The sequence below is a fragment of the Sorex fumeus genome, unplaced genomic scaffold (assembly GCF_029834395.1).
Source record: "Sorex fumeus unplaced genomic scaffold, SorFum_2.1 ptg000033l, whole genome shotgun sequence".
Lineage (NCBI taxonomy): Eukaryota > Metazoa > Chordata > Mammalia > Eulipotyphla > Soricidae > Sorex > Sorex fumeus.
The window spans coordinates 23,067,123-23,090,685 of NW_026606090.1; the positions used below are offsets into that span (position 1 = coordinate 23,067,123).

A 23,563-nucleotide genomic window follows, 5' to 3' on the forward strand; every position below is an offset into this window, starting at 1 on the left:
TCCCCTAACCCTGAATATGGCAGAGTCGAGAAGGATATGGAAGGAAAGGCTGATAAAATACCAAGGCAGAAATAGGCTGCCAAAACGAAGAAAAACAAAAATGATTGTCTGTACTTTTAATGCTCGTACGCTGGCATCTACTGCATCCATTGAAGACCTTATGGTACAAGCGCGAAAGATCAAATACGACATCATTGGTCTGACCGAAACGAGAAGACATCAATCACATCATGCCGTTTTCGACACTGGAGAAGAACTGTTCCTTGGAACATGTGATAAAAGAGGCGTCGGTGGTGTCGGTATCCTTGTCAACACAAACTTAGCCACGAGCATTGATTCATTCGAATGCCTAACAACCCGAATCGGATGATTACACTTGAATAGATGTGGCTCACTACCGGCAGTTTCTATCTTTGTTGTCTATGCACCAACATCCAGTTATGGTGAAAGAAAAACTGAGAAGTTCTACATGGAGCTGGAGAAGTTCTATAAAGAAGATCATACCTTCTACAAGATCATTGTAGGTGATTTTAATGCCAAGATAGGACCAGGAAGTGACAGACTGTCTGAGTTCATCATGTCAACCAAAACCTTCCATGGTAACTCACAATTCCAAAAGGCTGAATCTAAACGTTGGACATGGAAGTCTCCCGATGGACGGTTCCACAATGAAATAGACCACATCATATTCAATCAGTGATTTTGCCTAACCGATGTTGCTGTTGTCCCAAAATTCCAAACGGGATCAGACCACCATCTTCTTCGTGCAAAATTCTACCTCACAGAACGAGGAGAAAAGAATGCAAGGTTTAAGAAGAGGACTCCCAGAACAACCACCAACTGGGAGCTCTTTGGCTCTGTTGCGGCAACATGGGAAGATGCCGTCATTGACAACATTGATGAGGAATACGATCGAATGATTCAACACCTCCATGATTGTACGAGGAATGCCAAGAGAGAGATAACCACAAAAAACTGCCTTTCTTCGAACACTCTTGAACTTATTTGCCAACGTGGCTTGGCACATGCCTCAGGCAACCACAAGCGAACATCCGAACTGGCAAAACAATGCAGAGAAGCCATCAAGGATGACCTCAAAAACAGGAGATCAGCAGTACTGGTAGATGCGGCAGAAGCTGGGAAAAGCATTCGTAAAGCCCGCCTGTCCTTCACCAACTACAAAACCAAGATGAGTGCCCTCCGACATCATTATGGATCTATCACATTTCCAGAAGGGCAATGGAGAAGATTATTCATGACTTCTACTCAGATCTCTTTAATAACCATGTCCACTTGCCCACATACCACATACCACATGATGGATATGTCGTTCTCAATGTTCTCCCTTCTGAAATCCAACATGCCATCTCGTCGGTAAAGAAACAAAGAACACCTGGCCCAGACAAGATCAGACCTGAACACCTGAAGAACTTACCATCAGTACTCATCAATACATTGGCTCGGCTCTTCACACGCTACCTGTCTGAATGCAAGGTTCCATCCCAATGGAAAACCAGCAGGACTATACTACTATACAAGAAGGGAGACATCCACGACATTGGCAACTATCGCCAATCTACCTATTGTCTGTCGTCTACAAACTGTTCACTCGAGTCATCCTGAATAGGATTAGCAGAACACTAGATGAAGGACAACCATGTGGACAAGCCGGATTCCGAAAGGATTCAGTACCATCGACCATATCCACACAATTACTAAGCTCATTGAGGTTTCTCGGGAGTTCAAGATGCCGCTCTGTCTAATGTTCATTGATTTAAAGAAGGTCTTTGATTCTGTTGAGACGGAAGCGGTCATGGAAGCCCTAGACAATCAGGGCATACAAACTCAATACATCAGGATACTTCGTGAGCTCTATTGTGGATTCACTACCAAGATCTCACCATTCTACAAAGAAGTAATCATCCATATCAAGAGAGGGGTTCGGCAGGGTGATACCATTTCACCAAAACTCTTCAGTGCCACCCTCGAGAACATCATGCGACGACTGGAATGGGAAAACATGGGAGTGAAGATAGATGGTCGGCAACTACACCACCTCCGCTTTGCTGATGACATCGTTCTAATAACACCAAACATCAGCCAAGCAGCACAAATGCTGGCCGACTTTGACCGTGAATGTAGAAAGGTCGGACTGCAGCTGAATCTTACGAAGACAATGTTTATGAGAAACAGCCTTGTTCCTGATGCTCCATTCGCTCTCAACGGAACCACCATCTCCGAATGCAACAGTTATATATACCTAGGTAGAGAAATCAACACGATGAATGACCTGGCACCTGAGTTGCACAGGAGGAAGAGAGCGGCTTGGAATGCCTTCAAGAACGTTGAAGAAATAACTAAAAGGACAAACAACCTCCAGCTACGAGCACATCTCTTTGAATCCACTGTTCTTCCTGCATTAACATATGCCTCAGAGACCTGGACCCTACGAAAACGGGATGAGAACGCTATTCGGGTCTCTCAAAGAGGAATCAAAAGAACTATGCTTGGAATATCACGATTCACTCAAATGAGAGATAGAATCCGGAGTTCTGATCTTCATCAACGCTCAAGAATCAGGGACGCTGTCTCATTTGCCAAGACATCAAAAATCAGATGGGCTGGACATGTAATGAGATTTACAGACAACCGCTGGACTAGAGCCATTACTGATTGGATTCCATGGGACATCAAAAGATCACGTGGACGCCCACCTACAAGATGGTCAGAGTTCTTTGTCAAGACCCTGAATAATCGGTTTGAGGCTCTGCATGTTCCTAGAACGGACAGATACCATTGAGCTACGCTAGCACGCAACCGGGATGAATGGAGACGTTACTGGCACCCGCTCGAGTAAATCGACGAATAACGGGGATTAAGTCATTAAGTGATTAAGTGATGTTCCCCAGATGAATACAATCTTTCTATGTCTGTCCCTCTCTAGAGAGAACACCTTTGCATACAGAAAAGAACATTAGGGCAATGCAAGTTGGTATCCAAACTTTATATGTGGATCTAAAAGGGAATGGTGACTGAGAATTTGGGCACTGCAGAATGTTACATGAGGAAGGTGACAAATTAGGATCTCTAAGAATCTCACCTACTTAAGAGAATTCCTAAATAGATGAGAAGCTAATAGGTGCATCATCAGGTTAAGTAGCAATTGGAAGCAGTAATAAAAGAAATAATGTTTTTTTGAACCACAGTGTACCAGTAAGGATGTGCTGATAACTATTCCTTTTTTTCAGGACTTCAGAAAAAGGAAGTTGTCATAAAATGACATCAGGCCACCAAAGGGGAGGAATCTTTTTAAAAAAATTTTTATTAGTGAAACACCATGAGATACAGTTGTAGACTTACAAATTTTTGTTATTGGGTTTCAATTATACAATGATCAAATACCCATCCCTCCACCAGTGCCCATCCTCCACCACAACGGGTCCCAGCATCCCTCACACCGCCCATTCCCCCAACCCAACCTACCTCTGTGGCAGGGTATTCCCCTCTGTTCTCTCTCTCCTTTTGGGTGTTGTGGTTTGCAAAAGAGGCATTGAGTGCAATAATGTTTTGTCGATATCTACTTTCAGCATGCTTCTTCTATCCTGGGAGGATCCTCCCGACACCCTTTATTTGGTGCTCCCTTCTCTATTTGAGCTCCCTTTCGCCTTAGCACATGTCGCTGGCCTCCAAGCCATGGAGTAAACCTCCTAGTACTAATCTCAGCTATTCCTGGGTGTTAGTCTCTATTTTGTTACTTTATGTTCCCCAGGTGAATGCAGTCTTTCTATGTCTATCCCTCTCTTTCTGGCTCATTTCACTTAGCAGGATACTTTCCATGTAATACCACTTGTATGTAAATTTCATGACTTCATCTTTTCTAACAGCTACATAGTACTCCATTGTGTAGATGTACCAAAGGTTCTTCATCTGTTCTTGGGCACTCAGGTTTTGTCCAGATTCTGGCTATTGTAAAGAGTGCTGTAATGAACAAACAAGTGCATATGTCACTTCACCTATACTTTTTTGTCTCTCTGGAACATATTCCCAGGAGTGGTATTGCTGGGTCAAATGGGAGCTCAATTTCTAATTTTTGGAGAATCGTCCATACTGTTTTCCAAAAGGACTGAACCAGTTGGCATTCCCACCAGCAGTGAAGGAGGGTCCCTTTCTCGCCACATCTGCACCAGCGCTAGTTGCTTTTGTTCTTTTGGATGTGGGCCAGTCTCTGTGGTGTCAGATGATATCTCATTGTGATTTTGATCTGCATTTCTCTGATAATTAATGATGAAGGGCATTTACTCATGTGCCTTTTTTGCCATTCTGATTTCTTCTTTGAGAAAGTTTCTTTTCATTTCGTTGCCCCATTTTTTGATGGGGTTGGAGATGTTTTCTTCTTGTGGAGTTCAAGCAGTACTTTATATATCCTTGATATTAACCCCTTGTCAGATGTGTATTGGGCAAATATCCTTTTCCATTCTATAGACTTTCTTTGTATTTTGGTCATTGTCAAAGGGGAGGAAACTTTTAAAAATAATTAAAAAATAAATGCATGGGCTGGAGAAATAATGGGCCGAGCACCTGGTTTGTATGTGGGAATGCCCAGATTCAGTGCTGGTACCCTGAGCACTGCCAGGAGTAACTTCCAAACACAAAACTGGGAGTAGCACTCTGAAAATTTCTAGGTAGCAAAAAGTAAATAAATGAATGACTAAACCCAGTTGAGACCTTGCCTTGGGTCTATTCCTATGGAGTAAATTTATTTTAAACAATCTTTATAAGACTTGTGCCTTTAAACCTTCACTGTCAAACTTTTCGAAATTGATTTAGACAGCTGCGCTGTTAGACTCACCAATAGTATTTCAGTATTTCTTATTTCAATTGGCCCCACTGCAGAGGTACAAGTCTTTGTGCCCTCCTTGTCTGGAAGCATGGACAGCAGCTTCTGCAGTGAGACTGCTTACCTCACAGGATTTACCTCAGGATTTGAACATTTACTTCTGAGAGGACCTTCACATTTACAAACTAGAAGGAAAGTTATTCAGCTTTTTCTGTTTGTATTATTTTTAACCACTATGCCACCAAAGCCTGGCAAGCTACTGAGAGTATTCTGCCTGCATGGAATACTTCCCGCATGGCAAGCTACCCATGTCATATTCGATATGCCATAAACAGTAACAGCAAGTCTCACAATGGAGATGTTACTGGTGCCCGCTCGAGTAAATCGATGAACAATGGAAGAAGAGTGCTACAGTGTAGTATCCTGTTAAACTTTCTATTTGAATGACCTACATTTTAATGAGTTATTAAAGCCAACTATAATTATTATACCACTCTCTCTTTGTTCTTCTGTCTATTAATTTTTACTTAATAAATTTAGATATTAATTTTTTGATTACATAAATATTTACAACTGTTATGTTTATAACTTTTATGTTTATATAAATATTTATAACTGTTATGTTTATATTATGTTTATCTGTTTAAAAAAATATCAGGGCTAGGACGAAGAGATGTTCCGGGGGCCTGCTCAAGGCAATCGACGAATAACAGGATGGTTGTGATTTGATTTGTGATGTTTATATCTATTTTCTATTGTTCCTTTTATCATTAATTTATCATTAATTAATTTATCATTAGTCTAATTTTCCCAAGGTTTTTGGTTTCCAGTTGCCTAGTTTATATTTTTCTATCCCTTCACTTTTAGTCACTGAGTGTTGTTACAATTAAAATTCATCTCTCAAAGTTGGAGTACAGGTAGGACTCTATTATTTTTAAATCACTTTGATACTATATCTTTTATTGAATAATTTATATTGGTTTTTAGATTTTAATATAATTTTTCATGAGTATGTACTTGTAAGTTAATTTTCCCTGGCTGCTTTCTAAGTTACCTATGCCTTTCTTATTTTGCTCTTCTTTTGTGTTTTTAAAGTTTTAGGCTTAGTTTAATGTTTTTTGCCTATCTACTAGAGGCTTTTGCTTTGTGATTATCATTTGGCTTATCTAAAACTACTCCTACTGCACTTTGTATTAAGTTTTCAATAACTTATTTTTATTTTTTTATTTTTTATTTATTTTTTAATTTATTTATTGAATCACTGTGGGAAAGGTTACAAAGCTTTCAGGTTTAGGTCTCAGTCATGCAAATATCAAACACATTTCCCTTTACCAATACTTATTTTTTACCATGAAGAACCCCAATAAAGCCCCACCCCCACCCCTCCCAGTCCCTGTGAAGCAGATGAATTCTAGTTAACACTCTATCTGCTTTGATTAGATTCACTGTTTCAATAAAAGATTCACCACTATTATTTAGAGTTTACCCCCCCCAAATCAGACATGCTGAAAAAGCACTGTGAAGTGATTTGCTTTCTACAGCTGGGTTCAAGAATTAAATGTTGGTTTTGGATTTCTGCTATTTTACCTTCAATAACTTATTTTTAATGTCTTGGAATGTTTTATTAATAGTTCCAAGCAGTAAGACTCTATATTTATGGTACAGTTTTTTTAAAAAAAAAGTATTGAATCACTGTGGGATATACATTACAAAGTTGTTCATAGTTGGGTGTTTGGGTTTCAGTCATTCAACGTTTCTACACCTATCCCTTCTCTCGTGTACATTTCCCACCACCAATGTTCCCAGTTCCCCTTCCACCAACCCCCAATTAGCCCCTGCCCAAGCCTGCCTCCATGCCTTCAGTCACTTCTCCCTTCCTTCCTTCCTTCCTTCCTTCCTTCCTTCCTTCCTTCCTTCCTTCCTTCCTTCCTTCCATCCTCTCTTTCTCTCTCTCTCTCTTTCTTTCTTTCTTTCTTTCTTTCTTTCTTTCTTTCTTTCTTTCTTTTTCTTTCTTTCTTTCTTTCTTTCTCCTTCCCTTCATTCCTTCATCGCTTCACCCCTCCCTCTCTGTCTCTGTCTCTGCCTTTCTCTCCCTGTCCCCCTCCCTTCCCTCCCTCCTTCTGAACATTATGACTTGCAATACAGGCACTGAAAGGAGGTTATCATGTGTATAACCCTTTATCTAATTTCAGCACTCAGTTCTTGTTCAGAGTTATCATTTCCAACTTATCATTGTCATAATTATCCTTTCTCTATCTTAACTGCATCCCTGAAACCTTACTGGTGGCAAGCTTCCAACTACGTATCAATTCCTCAGGCCCATGGGTATTAGTCTCATTCCATGTTTTTTCTATATAACAACTTTATGTTTGATAACATTCCAAAGTTGCACATTAGACTGCCTGCACCTCTAACCATTACTGATTTTTGATGTCCCAATTTTATTTCAAAATATGATTATTTAAAAAAAATTTGGCTTACAGTATTACTCATAGTTTTTTCCATGAACATAATTCCAAAACCATACACATCTCCAATGTACCCTTCTCCTTCTCTCTTTATTCTCATCTTTTAAATTTTTTATCCCTTAATAAATAACTACAGTTACAGCTATTTTACTACATTATCTTTAAGACTTTTTACAAAATGTATAACTGCCCAAACATCTACATTAATTATTCTCAATTTTGTTATATATGTATGTCTATCAGTATGATTTACACTTTCTTGTGTTTTTTTGTTTGTTTCTAATTCATATCCTTCCTTCAATTCTTGAAAATTCCTTTTACTAGTTCTTGTAAATGCATTCTAGTAATAAACTCCTTTAGTTTTTAAAGCAATGAAAAATTGTTTTTCAATAGTTATGAATAAAAATATTTCAAGCTATGGTTACCAAAGCTTTCTAACATACCCATTAAAATGGTAAGATAAGTTTATCTAGCTCCAGGATCTTTGAAAAAGGAGGAGATTGGAAAGGTGACAATAATACGATACCTTGTTATGAGAATGAAGTATCTGTATGATGATTCTGGTTTTAGGGAAATAGTTCTTGATAGAGAGCACCCTATATAAACAGAAAGTATGTCCGTCAGTAATGTTCCAAATACAACAGCTTTATATATAATTCTATCCATTGAAGTTGATGTTTGGGCAACCATATAAAAAGGCAAAAAAAAGCATATTGAAGCCAGAGAGATACAGCATATTAGATAAGTGCTTTCATTGCACAAATGGCCCAGATTTGATTCCATGTACTACACATGGTTTCCTAAGCACTTCCAGGAGAGGCTCCTGAGTAAAAAGTAAACCACAGGCACAGCCAAGTGTGATCCAAAATCAAATAAAACCCAAGAAAACCATAAAATAAATTTCCTTAGCTCAAAATCTTCTATTAATGAAACCTAATGAGTTCTTTTCCTTTCGTGACTCAATCAAATATATGAAGAATATATTGGTTTATATGATATGTCTAATTCTTTGGACTGGAGCTATAATGCAGTGAGTGAGCCGTTTGCCTTGCTTGCAGCTCACCCAGGACCAATCTCAAGGCATCCCATATGGTCCTTTGAGAATCACCAGGAATGGATTCTGAGTGCACAGCCAGAAGTAATCCCTGAGCATTGCTGGTTGTAGGTCCCAAACAACATAAAGGCCCTCCCGTTGATCATCGATTTGCTCGAGCGGGCCCAGTAATATCTCCATTGGAGACTTTGTTGTTACTGTGTCTGGCATATCGAATACTCTCGGTAGCTTGCCGGGCTCTCCGAGAGGGGCGGAGGAATCGAACTTGGGTCGGCCATGTTGGCTGCATACAAGGCAGACGCCCTACCCGCTGTGCTATCGCTCCAGCAAACAAAATAAGCGGGAAAAAAAAGTAAAAAATAATTTTTTATAGATACATCTAATTTTTGAAAAAAAATTAATACATTTTCACCTTTAAAGTACATTAATTAAAGGTAAAGGAGATTAGATTTCTTTAAACTAAATCAACTTATATACTGTCTTTCTTCACATTTCTTAATTTTAGAAATCAAGAAACTAAGGTCTATGTAACATACATGGTATTGTTGATGGCACAGTTTTACCCTTTTGTCACTATTTACAGGACCAACTTCAGGAAGGAATGTATTTATTCAGCTCCAGGGCTAACAATGATCTATTGCAAATTGCCAATTCATGACAACGATAGTTTGAATTTGTTGCCACAATTTAAGTGTCAAGTTATAGATATTCAGAGTTGATGATGCTCATAATGACTAGCACCTTTCAAATACTTACCAATAATCAATTACAGCTAATCATACTGAACTACACACAGTGTTTCATCAGACTTCTGGAGAAAAATCTCAGTAAGTAAACTCTATAGATAGCAATAAAAATCATGAATATTATCTCTATTTTAGAGGATTTTCTAAAAACCTATTAGGTATCTTGTTCATAATGGTTCTATATGAAGTTGCTAGATACTTGTATGTGTAATTTTTTAAATTTAATTTAACTATCCATGTAAAATTGCAGAAAAATATATGAAGAAACACATAGGTTCTTAGGACCCTCTATTTTTATTATTTTAATTTATTTTTTACTTCAGTTTTAATTATAAAAATCTCTGGAGGATCTTCCCAGGAGGGGAGATGCATGTCGAAAGTAGACTATGGACTAAACATGTTTGCCACTCAATGCCTCTTTTGCAGACCACAACACCCAAAAGGAGAGAGAGAACACAAGGGATTGCCTGCCAGAGAGGCAGGGTGGGATGGGGGGGATGGGGGTGGGAGGGATATTATCCATGGTGGTGGAAAATGGGCACTGGTGGAGGGATGGGTATCTGATCATTGTATAATCAAACCCAAGCACAAAAAATTGTAAATCTACAACTGTACCTCATGGTGTTTCACTAATAATAAAAAAATAGTAAACAAACAAAAAAATCTTTGGGGCACAGCAATCATCAGAAATCTAGAATATAATGAATCTAATGTTCTGATATGTGACATCTTATGTTTAATCCTATACACTGGACTTTCTTTTAGAAAAGAGATAAAACCAACAATAAAGAAAAAAATGCAGTGCCACTTTATTTTGTCCTTCCTTTTTGTTTTTCGTTTCTGCACAACTCTGGGTGTGTGCTCAGGATTCTCTCTAATCCACACAGTGCCAATTTCTTACCTCATGATATTTGTATTGTCTTCTTCATGTGTATCCCTGCACAGAGGATTGGCTATGATCAAGCATGCTTCTGCGGCCTCCACCTATTCTTCAACAATAACAGTAACCATCTTGTTAAATACATCAGAAATGTTCTAGTTTTCCATTTTGGGTTTTGTTTATTGCTTTTGTCATAAAATTTGTCATAATACAAGAAAGGGTTTTGATAAGGAAGTCTTTACATGAGACTATAGTGCTAAAAGTGATGCATGTACAGAGCGTTGTAGCGATAGCCCTGGGCATAATGTTATAATATGTGGAAGATTTCTTAAAATATAGGAAATAGTTATTTTATATAAATTTATGAAGCGCAAATTTATATCTAGTGCTAGTTTATAGGCTCTTTCAAATCAACCACCTGCATATGTATTTCAGGACACGAGAGAACAGTCATACTGGGAGTGGGTTTGGTTCAAAGCAAACAACCACTCAATGTGTGTGGATTCTGAATCATAAGATTTGGGAAAATTATAGAGGTGACCATTATTATTTCAGACTGCTTTTTTTATTTTTGTTCTCTTCAGAGTCATGCCCAGCTGCACTCCTGGCTCTGAGCTTAGGAATCACTCCTGGAGAGACCTGGGGACTGTGTGGTGTGCCAGGGGTGTGCATGAGTCCTACTCATTAGACTCTCACTTGGAATGTTTTTTTTTTGGATTTTTTGGTATTTGTATAGACTATATTCCCACCAGTCCTTGACAACCTCCTCCTGGAAGAGCTCAGTGCCCTGAACAGCCTTTATTAGGTTGGTGGTGCTCAGGGACTGCCAGGACCAAGACCATATCTAACGGTGATAAGACACAACTGGGAACACATTCTCAGTTCTAAAAGGCCTCTGGGACCAAACCTGCGATGCTGGAAGATGCCAAGTGTATAAATGGTGATGCCCAGGAGCATACGCAGAACTAGGAGTTGAACCAGGGCCTCCCAAATGCTAGCCATGCTCTACCACATGAGCTATCTTTCTTGACTTATCTTTTATCTTTATAGGTTTCTGCTTTGGGGGGGAAATGGAATATTTTTGATTCACATGTAAAACCTAGAACATGAGAAGAAGCAGGCTTTGATCAGACGTGGAAACTGTCTAGAGGGTTGAATGTTACTCATTAGGGTTAGCCACAATTTTAAGGAGCTTTACTATATTTCATGCCTGTTTTTCAAAACAATAGCCAAATCGGTATATTTAGAAAAATTTGCAAAAGCTGATTGACTCTAAGAAATCCATCTTCTGGCAAGAATTCTGGAAAGCAAAACCAACATAATTGTGCTATTAATAAATTTTCCAGATCTTCTAGACTGAAAGAAATATGACTACTCCAGAGAGAAACTTGGGTAAAATAAACAATTAAAATATAAGTGCAAGTAAATAGGGAGGGCTTCTTGAAATATTTTGAAATATTTCTAAAGGGTTTTAGAGTCCAAATACTAATTTTGTACATGATTTTTAAACTTGAGGTAGTCATAATGTCCTCATTTTAAGCGTCATGAGTAAGAAACTTTTGAGAGAGAAAAATATTTTAATATCTTAATCATTTCGTTTAGGCGAACTACAGGAACTAGATCTTACTGAAACTCTCTTTAGATCTTCTCTTTTCAATGCAGATCCAGAAACAAAAGTTGTATAAGCCAAGTAGCACTTAAATATAGCTTCTAATTCCAAGGAAGGAGAAACTCTAGACAAAAAATGAAATTAAAAAGTGAAAAATTAAAACAAATTATTGACTTTGGTTTACAAATTGTTATATTTAACTCTAATTTCTATTTGTCCATTATTCATCTCTAAATATCTATTTGGTGATGCTGACATGACTAAGCCTAATTTTCAGAATGGATCTAAATCTGATTTCTAAATAATTTTAGTGATACAAAAATACTTACCATGTTAATGCATAAAACAGGAAATTTCTGGAAATCAAAAAGTTTGATATAAAATAAAATATTTTGTGCTTCTACTTTATAAAACAATGAATTTAAAAACATAGCATCTAAAAGGTAAATTAAAATATTTAAAATGGAGGTACTGCTGAATCTTCTACCCTAGTATATTTCAATACATCTTAATTATTGGTAGAAAAACACAGAAACAATATATTTTTGATATACATAAAATTGACAAATAACATGTACTGCATTTATTTTATTCTTTGCATTTATAATTATAAAACAAAGTTATATTTATAGTGAACAACATAGTAATTACATATATATACTATGAAAAGATTCTTCTCATTAATTAATACTTCACCTCCAATGTTGGACACATATTTTCAAAACTTGTCTTCTTTGGCTAATCTAATTTTTAAAGGCAAACAAATATTTATAAAACTGGTAATTCAATTGAACAATAAGTTTCAACATATTACAAAAACAGTTGTGTGTGTTACATCACTGTATCACTGTATCACTGTCATCCTGTTGTTCATCAATTTACTTGAGTGAGTGCCAGTAACATCTCCATTTGTCCCAGCCCTGAGATTTTAGCAGCCTCTCCTTACTATTCTTTCCCAATGCTGCTGTATTGGAGGCTCTTCCAGGGTCAGAGGAATGAGACCCGTTATTTTGGCTCTGCATGTAATATACACTAGAGGTGTATATTACATAGTAAAATTATCTCTGGTTAGTATTAGTTCTACTTTAAAATTATTTTTAAAAATCTAAGAATTTAAGAAATACAAAAGTTACTAACAGAATGAGTATGAAAATAAAATAAAATTGTTAGCTAAAAACCAGCTATAGAGTGTTCAAAATGTTTACCATTACTCTCATATGAGATCCCAAAGTGATGGTTGGTTGGATATACAAATGCTTTTGCTTTAAATTAAAAACATACTGGTCAGATAGAAAGCTTCAAGGGGCATAGCACATGCCTTGCATGCATAAGGCTAGGGTTCAATCCCCAGGAATCACATATGGTCTCTGCCCAGCTCTGCCAACAACTTCAGAACACAAAAGCAGGACTAGTTCCTGAGTATCACTGGATGTGGCCCTTAAACAAAATAAATTAATAAAAAGATGCCAAAATATTTACCATAAAATAGTAGATATTTATTTATTTTTGTGCCAGACGCAGCATTGACCATGTGCAAGGCAGGCACCCTTTCTACAGTAATATCACTCTGTCCAAGGAGGCAAAATATCAATACTATCACATAAAAATGGTTAATGATACAATATATTAAGATTTGTTTAAAATTAGTAGTCCAAAGTTGTATCTGCTGCAGATATGGTTCCTGGTATGCGTGGCCTCCTGGCATCACTGCCTATGCATACAAACTTCTAGGAGAAGACTCCAAGCAACACTAGGGCAGTGCTGGTGGTCCCTGGCATCGCAGTACACAAGCAGCAGTGTATCTTTAAGCCCTGGCATTGAATTGCTGCCCTGGTTGAGCAACAGGGTAAGTGGCACTGGGTTCCCACCTGAAAACTGTTTGACCCCCTCCAAAAAAAAAACACAGAACAAACAAAAATGTTAATAGAAAACAGACAACCATACCAAAAAAAGAAAGTTTTAAGGGCACAGAAATATTTTTTTTTTGGCAGGGGGCACACCTGTAAGTGCCCAGAACTTATTTCAGGTTCTCCTGTCAGGGATCACTCCTAGTGGTCTCAGGGGATATCATCTGAGGTGTCATGGATCAAATCCAGGTTGGCTGTGTGCCCTACCCACTGCACTAAGACCTCAAGAAATGAGGAAGTTTTAAAAGAAGAATGAAATTGTCAAAGCATGCAGATGTTGTTGTATCTCATTGGAAATCAAAATGATAAAATAAAACAATAATAAAGCATCTTCTATTGAAACTATATTTGTATTAGACATGTATTTTTGGGGTCTCACAAAATATTTGATTTACTCTCTGCTAATAAAAAGTGAAGAACATATGGCAAAAAAAAAAATCAACAAAAATCCTTTCCTTGATTTGATGGGGAGCATGGCCTAGGCGTCATATATGCTTTGCAGTTGAGGCACCTCAGTTTGATTTAAGCAACTTGAATGGTCCTGTGAGCACCATGGGCATAGACATGCATCCCCCTAAGTGGAAATTTATCATTGTGAACCTGATACTCGCCAACAGTGCACTGAGCTGTCAGACACAGTGGGCCACTCTTAGAATGCTAGAAGTTGTCCTCCAGAGGCCCTGGGTAACATGTAGTAAATATTTTTTCCATGATTCTCCCCAATATAAGATATTCTTTCTACTTAAATTTTGAGAATTGGCACATTTTGGATTTTGAAACTTAGCAACTAGAATAATAATTATAAAGCAAACAATATTTAATTAAAGAATAATTATCATAATGATAAAATTTATAATGGTTAAATAATGATTACAATAAAAATTATAAAGTAAAAAAGTTCACATTACTGATTTTGAGAATTAGCGACTAGAATGACTATAAAGTAAACAAGAGGTGGGCACAGAATTTCACCACATATTTTAATATAACCTAAATAATACAAAATCATCAAATAACATTAGTCCATGTTATAGAAAAAAACAGGGGAAGAAAATTTCAGCAATATTTTCAGAGCTTAACTTTGATTCTAAGGTTAGTTCTCTATTTCATTATTTCTTTATGTTTCTAAATATTCTGAGGACAATGTTTTTTTTTTTCCCATAAAACATCCACACACATATTCCAAACATTAAATTACGAACCCATGGATCAACAGATGAGATACACTTACTCTCCCAGAAACACAATTTCAGTGCTGATCTGCCCAGACTTTAGACGAAGAAAATTCCCCAGGAAGGCAGCCACACTCTCGACAGTGATGTTCCCACAGACCACAATGAACCTGGGTGACAAGAATATGGAAGGTGGCTTATTTGAGGGAGAGGACCATCTTCCTATCTTGATCTAAGGATGAATGAATCACTTACTTTGGTTTTAAGTACGTTTGGCTTTTTAACCAGAGATTTTAAAAATAGTAACACCAATGACAACATTTTCAATATTACTTGATATAGCCTCTTTAGTTTGACTCCAACACTGAGCTTTTCTAGAATACAACAAAAACTCTGGGAATCACTTGCTTTTCAATAACTTCTAATAAGTATAAATTACATAATTATATAGTTATTATCTATTAACTACAATATGGTATTTATACATATTATTTTATATGAGTGGCACAATTGTTAAACGTTTATTACTTTTTGTCTTATTGTCCTCCTGTTGTTCATCGATTTGCTTGAGCAGGTCCAGTAACGTCTCCATTGTGAGACTTGTTGTTACTGCGTTTGGCATATTGAATACGTCACGGGTAGCTTGCCAGGCTCTGTCATGAGGGCAAGATATTCTCAGTAGCTTGCTGGGTTCTCCAAGAGGGGTGGAGGAATCAAACCCTGCTTGGCTGGGCCAGCCGCTTACAAGGCAAACACCCTACCACTGTGCTTTCACTCTTGCACGCTATTAATAATGGTTTCTCATTGACATAATTGTATATTTATATTTGTATTAAAATTTATTAAATTTAAATTTAAAATAATAAAACAAAAATATAATAAATATATAAATTTAAATTTATTAAAATATTTATATTTTTAAATTTTTTAAATATTACCTTGTAGTCTAAGAAAAATATAATCTCTTAACACTTAATTAAAATAAACTATATACAAGAAAAACCCCAGTCTTTTTCTCTTTCGGAAGGAAGGAAGGAGAGAGGAAGGAAAGAAGGAAGGAAGGAAGGAAGGAAGGAAGGAAGGAAGGAAGGAAGGAAGGAAGGAAGGAGAAATAATGAAGAGAGGAAATAAAGAAGGAAGGACAAGGAAGGAAGGAAGGAAGGAAGGAAGGAAGGAAGGAAGGAAGGAAGGAAGGAAGGAAGCTCACACATATCCCTAATCTACCTATTTCTATCTCCCAAGGAGCCCACACATCACTCCCTTTCACCCATCCTCCAACTCAATTGTACATGTCATTTTGGCACATTTTTTTTTTAAAGCTGAGAAATAACTAGCTTAATTAGTTATGTGTTAATCCTGTAAAGGATCAATTCTTTACTTGATTTTTACCACTGCCAAACACGTCAAACACTGTGATTGAGGTAATACTGGACTTTTGAGACAGCAGTAGTAGGTATGGTTTTATCTTCCATCTCTAAAATGATCTAGTAGTGCATTTTTTTAGGAGAAATCTGAAAGAGAAAGTCATACTAGACAGGTGTAAAAATGCACTTTGACAGTAAAAAAATAGCTGGTGCTATTGAGCTGGGGATATAGTACAGCAAGTCTGGCACTAGCCTGGCTTTTAGCCAACCTGTGTTTGATTTCCAGCAACCCATATCGTCAGTCCTTGGAGCTTTGCCTGGAGTGATCCCTGAGTGCAAAGTCAGGAGTAAGTACTGACAAGAAAGAAAGGAAGGAAGGAAGGAAGGAAGGAAGGAAGGAAGGAAGGAAGGAAGGAAGGAAGGAAGGAAGGAAGGAAGGAAGGAAGGAAGGAAGGATAGAGAGAGAGAAAGAAAGGATAGAGAGAGGGAGGAAGGAAGGAAGGAAAGAAGGAAGGAAGGAAGGAAGGAAGGAAGGAAGGAAGGAAGGAAGGAAGGAAGGAAGCAAGCAGAGAGAGAAGGAAGGAAGGAAGGAAGGAAGGAAGGAAGGAAGGAAGGAAGGAAGGAAGGAAGGAAGGAAGGAGGGAAGGAAGGAGGGAAGGAAGGAAGGAAGGAAGGATTGGGATTTTTTTGTATATAATTTATTGTAAGTAAGTGTTAAGAGATAATATTTTTCTTAGACTACAAGTTAAATATTTTTATAGGCAATGAGTAGTAGGATTTTATGCATAAAACACACCAGCACCATCCATATCCTCTCCCAGAATGTTTTCTTCCCTCTACCTTGTCTCAGTGTCTCCCCCTCAGTCCCCCACAACTAATCAGAATATTCACACTGAAAACCAGTTCTCAGTGCCTATTGTTGTTCGATGCTTGGTGTTTGGTTGTGACACATCCAGTGCATTAGAGACGAGGTCTCCCACCTCAGAGCAAGCATGGAATCCATTTGGTCAAGCTAGCTCTTTGGCATTTCATAGATTATGTAGTTATTTTTATTTTGGGGGATTCTCCCAAGCAGAGTTCCATGGATCCATGGTCCCCACTAGTGATTCTAAGTCCACTGAACTAGAGGTGTAATGCAAAGGCCCAAAGACAAGGAACTACAGGGCCCTGTAGTCTAGAGATTACTCCGGCCATCCAGGTGGTATTTGGGGACTACAAGACCTGGACCTGGTCATGTTAAATCTTGTGATGCTGAGGATCTACCCGGGGTGGCAATAAATTAGGCATGAAAACTCTTTCTATCTCTGTGTGTAATACATATTACACACACACATACACAAACACACACATATGTGCACACACATACATACACATTGATTTGGGTGCCATACCTGGTGGATCTCAGGGTTTCCCTCTGGCTCCGAATTCAGAAATCATTCCTGATGAAGCTTAGTGAACCACATGGGGGGCAAGCGATCAAACCCATGTTTACAGTGTGCAAAGCATGTTTTCTACCCACTGTATGATCTCTTCAGCCCCCTGACTCTATGTGTTTAAAGAAGCAATTGTCCCTTCAATGTTTATTTTTTACATAATATCTCTAATTTATCTAATTTCCTCTAGATGTTAAAAGCATAATGTAAACTGAGGAAAAGCATAGACAAAGAAATTGGGTTAAAACAATCCTAATTCGCTTCTTCCGGTTAAAGCTGAGGAACCAACAGAACAGATAATCTATAAAGTACTGTAGAAAGGCTAAAATTGTTTCTCTTCCTAACATAAGTCTGATGGTGAATGAAATTCCTATAGTTTATGAAAGTTTGGGCAGAGACAGCTGAATTGAACTGTTGTACATTTAACGCATGACTTTAATTTGATCTATTATGTAAAGTTCTCATGGAAGATCAACCATAAGAATAAATGAATTAGATGATGTGAGTGTTGTGATACAGAAAAATGAAACAATTGTCCAAATCTATAATATTTGACATTACCTGTAATTTCAGTTGAATTACTATTTTTAATAAAGTATATAGTAGCTTGTATCAAGAAATAATATCTTGTCAGTATCAAAGCATAAAAACACTCTATTGAATTAAAAACTGGATATATAGTCACCTAGATCTGACAATGGGTATTTAGAGAAAAAGTATACATGACTATTTCAAACTATATACCCCAAATAATAGCCCAAACTGATGAAATTGTAATTGCAATGCTACTTACTTCTTCCCTTTAAGAACTTCATAGGACCTGGTATATTTCCTCCTGTTGGCTAAAATCTCTACCATTTCAGGAACATAATTCGCAAATAGGACCTAAACAATCAGCACATAAAACATAAGATTTGTTTTCAAATACATTTTTTAATTTCTGAAATTATAGATTTCTGAGATTACAAATTACAAGAGAGAATACATATAAGGCTTTCCCTTTATTGTGGAAGAGTGTGACTAAGAATTGTGTTTCCAAAGTGAGACCATTATTCCTCTTACATTTTGCCTGGCCATTTGGGTAACAATTTCATTGCTTTACACTATTCAAGTGAATTAAAGTGAAGATAGGCAGGACGACATTGTTTTTTTCCCATCACTCCTACCTATCCATATGACTATTTTACACAGAATAAGCTTAGAGAAAAATGACTGGCATGAAACAATGTTGAAGGGATTATCAGAAGGTGAAGTAGAGAACTCTGTTAGGATTTTCACATCACTAATGCTAAAGATACTCTGGAAAGGTGTGTTCCATTTGTCCCTTCAGATTCATGACCCTTATACTTACCTGAAATAAAATGCTATTTTGGAGAGAGCCTACCTAATATTTAGACTGGAAGGAATAAATCTTACTTAAGTGCCTCTTTATCTTTGAAATAAAGACTATAGCTGATGGTCAAAAGATGAAGAAAGATGGGTTGCTTAAATCAATGTAACAGTTAATAATACATGTTTGGTCTCCTTCGCCTACCACCACTAATCCCTGACAATATAGGTTAGAAAATATGGGCTCAGTATGTCTTTGACTTTTCATGATAATTGCACTGAATAATGCAATATTAATTTTCAAGTGAATATTGCTTTATTTACCATTAGTAAGTATATGTATTCAACAGATATTAAAAATGTTATTTACCAAGCTTCCCAGGGTGAAGAATATAATGAACATCCGTCCTAGAGATGTTTTGGCTACTACATCTCCATAGCCAACTGTTGTGGTTGTTGCAACAATCATGTACACACACTCAAAATATGATAGCGTCTGTGAATTTCTACCTTTGAGCCAGGGATCACCAAAGTTTTCTACCTGTTCAAAGAGAATATGCAGAAACATTTATGAATGGAATGAAAAATTTACAAAGTACATACAAAGCATGGAATTAGTTTAATTAAATCCAAATAACAACTAGAATGATTTGAAAGCTACAATGTATGTTGTACAAATTGGGGATGGTGATTATGAAACTTGTTTTCTATCATTCTGATTATTACTGAAGTCTGCGGCATGAGACTTGTAGCCAGAATCTGGAATGCTTTTTTAAGGACGCATTATTCCATTCTGAAGTAATGGACCTCTGAAGCTGCTCATAGTCAGCAATCAGTGTTCATTTTCATTCGTATCTAACCATAATTATCATTAAGAAAATAAATATTTTAATAAATATTTAATTTCTGTGAATTTAAGCACAGAAATAGTAGTGTGATAAATGGTGAAAAGACAAAAGCTTTTAAAGTTGTTGTCTCACTGCCATAAAATTCTTTTTGAACACAGAAGGTAAAGTGCTTTAGTTCACCATGGTTAGGGAACCATGGTTAGTTCACCAGTGCCAGGTGTGACCCCTGAGCATAGAGCCAAGAGCAAGCCCTGAGCACCATTAAGTATGGCCCCCAAAATAAATAATGTGAAAATATTATCGCCCTTGATAATATTTTAAGGATACTCAATTTATTAAATTATATGTTATATTACGTATTTTGGGCAATGACATTACAGTTTATAGGTATAGTATATAGAAGGAATCATAATTAATCACAAATATTCCAATATAGTTATTTTAAGAGGTTTACTTTTCATTTTTCTCTACTGCTCTCAATTGCTGTTTTTTTCAGTCCCATGATAATTTTTGTCTTATCTATTTCTGCCATTTGTCAATTCATTCTACTGTTTAAGGGTATCTTAGGGCTGGAGCGATATCACAGTGGGTAGGGTGTTTGCCTTGCACACGGCCAACCTGGGTTCGATTCCCAGCATCCCCTGAGCACCGCCAGGAGTGATTCCTGAGTGCAGAGCCAGGAGTAACCTCTGTGCATCACCAGGTGTGACCCAAAAAGCAAAAAATAATAAATAAAAATAAGGGCATCTTAAAACATTAAATAATTTTAAATTACATTTTAAACATTTAAAGTATTTAATTTTGTATTTTTTTCAAATATGGTAGGCTTTCCTTAATTTTAATTTGTTTCCTTGACAAAATGTCTTGTAACTGTTGTCCCAACAACTAATTATATGTAGAGGTAGGGTAGACATAAAGGTCGTTAAAACCTCTTGGTCTGTCTCTGTAGGCATGTGAACACACACCCTTACTGGATCTATTGCTTAATGGAATGTAATGGGGGTCTCTCCAACATTTGGAGGGCTCCAAATTTGGATGAGCGATATTAGGTGCATGATTTTCAGACACCTGAATGCTGCTACTCTTGCTGGGTTTAGATTTTTTTTTTTTAGGTTTTTCTGGCAATAAGTACATAGTATTTGGCTTTTTTTTTCCTGGAAAATTTGAAAATAGAGAAGTTTTGGTTTTGTTTGTTAAATAAAGTTTTGTTTCTCTTTGTTATTGTTTCAATAAATTTTGACTGATGAAAACAACTTCTGCTGTATTTGCTTTGTTTAATTTTTCTCAAAGGTACCTGAAGACATTTAACATCACTCTTCAATTTCTGCATTTTCTAATGGATGATTCTTTGACACCGAAGTCTAATGATTATTGTTGAAATCCATTTACCAAATTATTAACTAGGATAGCACTAGTTTTTCATACAGGAAAAGCCAGTGAGTACATGTAGAAATTAATTATGGAATGATAAAATCCCCAAACTCCTCTCACAACTCAGCCATTTCTCCCCATGACTTTTCAGCTTTTCTAAGTGTAAAATTATTTCATTGGCTTTATTAATTTTCACTTTTTAAATTCACAATTCTAGGACTTTGGTGAAAATATAAAGACAAATTTTCCTAGTGCTTATGCTTTTAATGAGTATGTACATTATTTTCATTCCTAAAAGTGGGTTTTGAAAATTGGAAGAAGGGGCAGAAATATTTTGAGTGTGGAAGACGCATTTGTGAGAAATATGAGAAGGGTGAGAATTCAGAAAGGGACATTAAAAAGATAAACTACACAAAGTTTACAGTGATTGACATAGGAGTTCAGAAGGTCTACTTTCAGTTTCAAAGAATACGCATTCATCCTGACAGGCAACATTATACAGTTTGATGAGATGCTTACCAAGTGTATGAATCCTGCAGCAGTGAAGCAGGTACTGAGAATTATAGCTAGCAGCTTAGAAAACTTCACTGAGTTGCTAGGAAAGAAAGACAAAAAACACTTGGTTCTGATAGGTTCCAGGGCAGTATAAATACCTCAGTTCTTTTATTATTTCAATCCTGACAGTGTGATTTATGGACAAGAAGTAACATCATCACCACCACTTGGAGTCTATTGGAAGTGCCCTGCGCCCAATAGACTGAACTGTATTGCTACCAGTGTTCTGTTCGATCCACACGTAAAGTGAGGCCTTAGTTGCACAGCACAGCACTAAAACACAATTACAGACACTTGTATAAAAAGGCAAAGATTTGCTGTGGATCTTTATAAAATTTATGAAATAGTTGTGTTTTCTTTGAATAGATTAAACTGCAGTGACAGAGAAATGCAGAGAGGATTCTTTCAAAATGAAATTTCTAGACAGTCTCATAAATGGAGTCTTATATTGCTAAATCCATACTGGGATCTTAGAGTGAAGAGAATTATAGAGTCCCCATGCTCTTCTAAACCCTAGAGTAGAGTAGAAAAGTCTGTGTTTCCTAAGGCACGACTATTTGTGATATGAAAGAAGCTCTTTTCATTCTTAATTTTTTTTATAAGACATGAACACTTGAAATGAAATCCACCAGACTTATAATATGTGATATCTGTAATGAGATAAGATTTATGGAAATTTCAAGTGAGATACATTATAACAAAGTGCTTAAAGCTTTAGAAGCATTGTTTCTCAAAGTACCAAGGGATTTTACTGCCTTATTTTTTTAATACTTAGGTGACTCTAACTCTGATAAATGTTCATTCCTAATACTGGGAAAATATCAATACTCAGAGCAATTGTTTTTGCATGATCAGTTAGGAGAAAAATGTGATTTAAAACAAAAAAATGCAAAAATCAAAGCCTTTAAATTTCCTTGACTTTGCAAATAGGGTTGGGGGCTTAAAAAGCTAAGGGAAAATTGGGTGATAGGATCCAGAATTAAAGTATGATAAAACTTACACCTTATCTACTTTTACATTAGGAAGGCACAAAGTCTTTAAAATAATTATAAACTTCTAACCAGTATGTAATGCTATTATCATAGGAAAAAGTGAGTATTATTTTGGAGGTTACAAGATTTCACTATATTTGCACTAAAACTCTAGACATTTAGTTGGGTGATTAGTTAACATTTCAAATTCCTAATCTGAACCTACAAGGGAATAGCACTTCTAGAAGAGCTGGTATCAAGACTTACCTGGTTTTTATAGCCCCCAGAATTTGCAGAATTTGAGGGAGTTCTAGCAGTCGCAGTGATCTTAAGAATCTTAAACCTACAGAGCAATTGAAAGGACAAAACTACTGAAAGAAGAAGAGCAGGGAGTTAACTGAACTACAACACAATTGGGATTGTTTATTTTCTTACCCTCCCGTCATATTCAAATATAAAGTATTACATTTAAGCTCATGAACTGTAGTTTAGGCCCTGGGTCCTACACTTAATCATTGTTGTAACCCATAACAAGCCACTTCCCTGTTCACACAATCTATAAAATGGGGATTATAAGAGTACCTGCAATATAGGACTGTTGAGCACAGATAGAGCAGCATAGACTGTCTTCCAAATTGTAAGTACTACTCATATTTTACTTTGTATGTTCTTTAGAATGGAGAGCACACCATTTGGAAACTCCTAACTCCACCTGACCTCTTAACTTTAGTCTTTATATCATATTTGTCAGTGTTATGTAACGCTCTACTTTATATGGTGTCATAATAGTGAGGAATACTTTCAGGTAATAATCATATAAAATAATATAAACATGACTGAAAGCCACACCATGCCAATGCACTGTCAGTACATTGCATTCCCATGAAGTATAGGCTTTCTCTGTCTAGATATGATTATTTATAGCCTACGAAGATCAAGGGAAATAGATCATGTGGGATCCCAGACCAAAGTTGCTACAGTCTCTGTGTGTAGGGGCCTTTCCTCCAGGTTGTGAATGA

The 23,563-nt window shown here is 36.7% G+C and overlaps 1 protein-coding gene across 1 annotated transcript in view; it reads right to left on the reverse strand.

The window, feature by feature from the left end:
- Positions 1-23,563, reverse strand: part of KCNU1 (potassium calcium-activated channel subfamily U member 1) — a 198,897-nt gene that overhangs the window by 152,859 nt on the left and 22,475 nt on the right. The window contains exons 6-13 of the mRNA XM_056116667.1: positions 22,812-22,887; positions 21,538-21,613; positions 19,170-19,340; positions 18,264-18,355; positions 14,733-14,843; positions 11,613-11,718; positions 10,007-10,089; positions 7,832-7,901 (exon numbers count right to left, since the gene is read on the reverse strand). Coding sequence (XP_055972642.1) covers positions 7,832-7,901; positions 10,007-10,089; positions 11,613-11,718; positions 14,733-14,843; positions 18,264-18,355; positions 19,170-19,340; positions 21,538-21,613; positions 22,812-22,887 — 785 coding nt within the window. The remainder of the gene's footprint in view (positions 1-7,831; positions 7,902-10,006; positions 10,090-11,612; positions 11,719-14,732; positions 14,844-18,263; positions 18,356-19,169; positions 19,341-21,537; positions 21,614-22,811; positions 22,888-23,563) is intronic.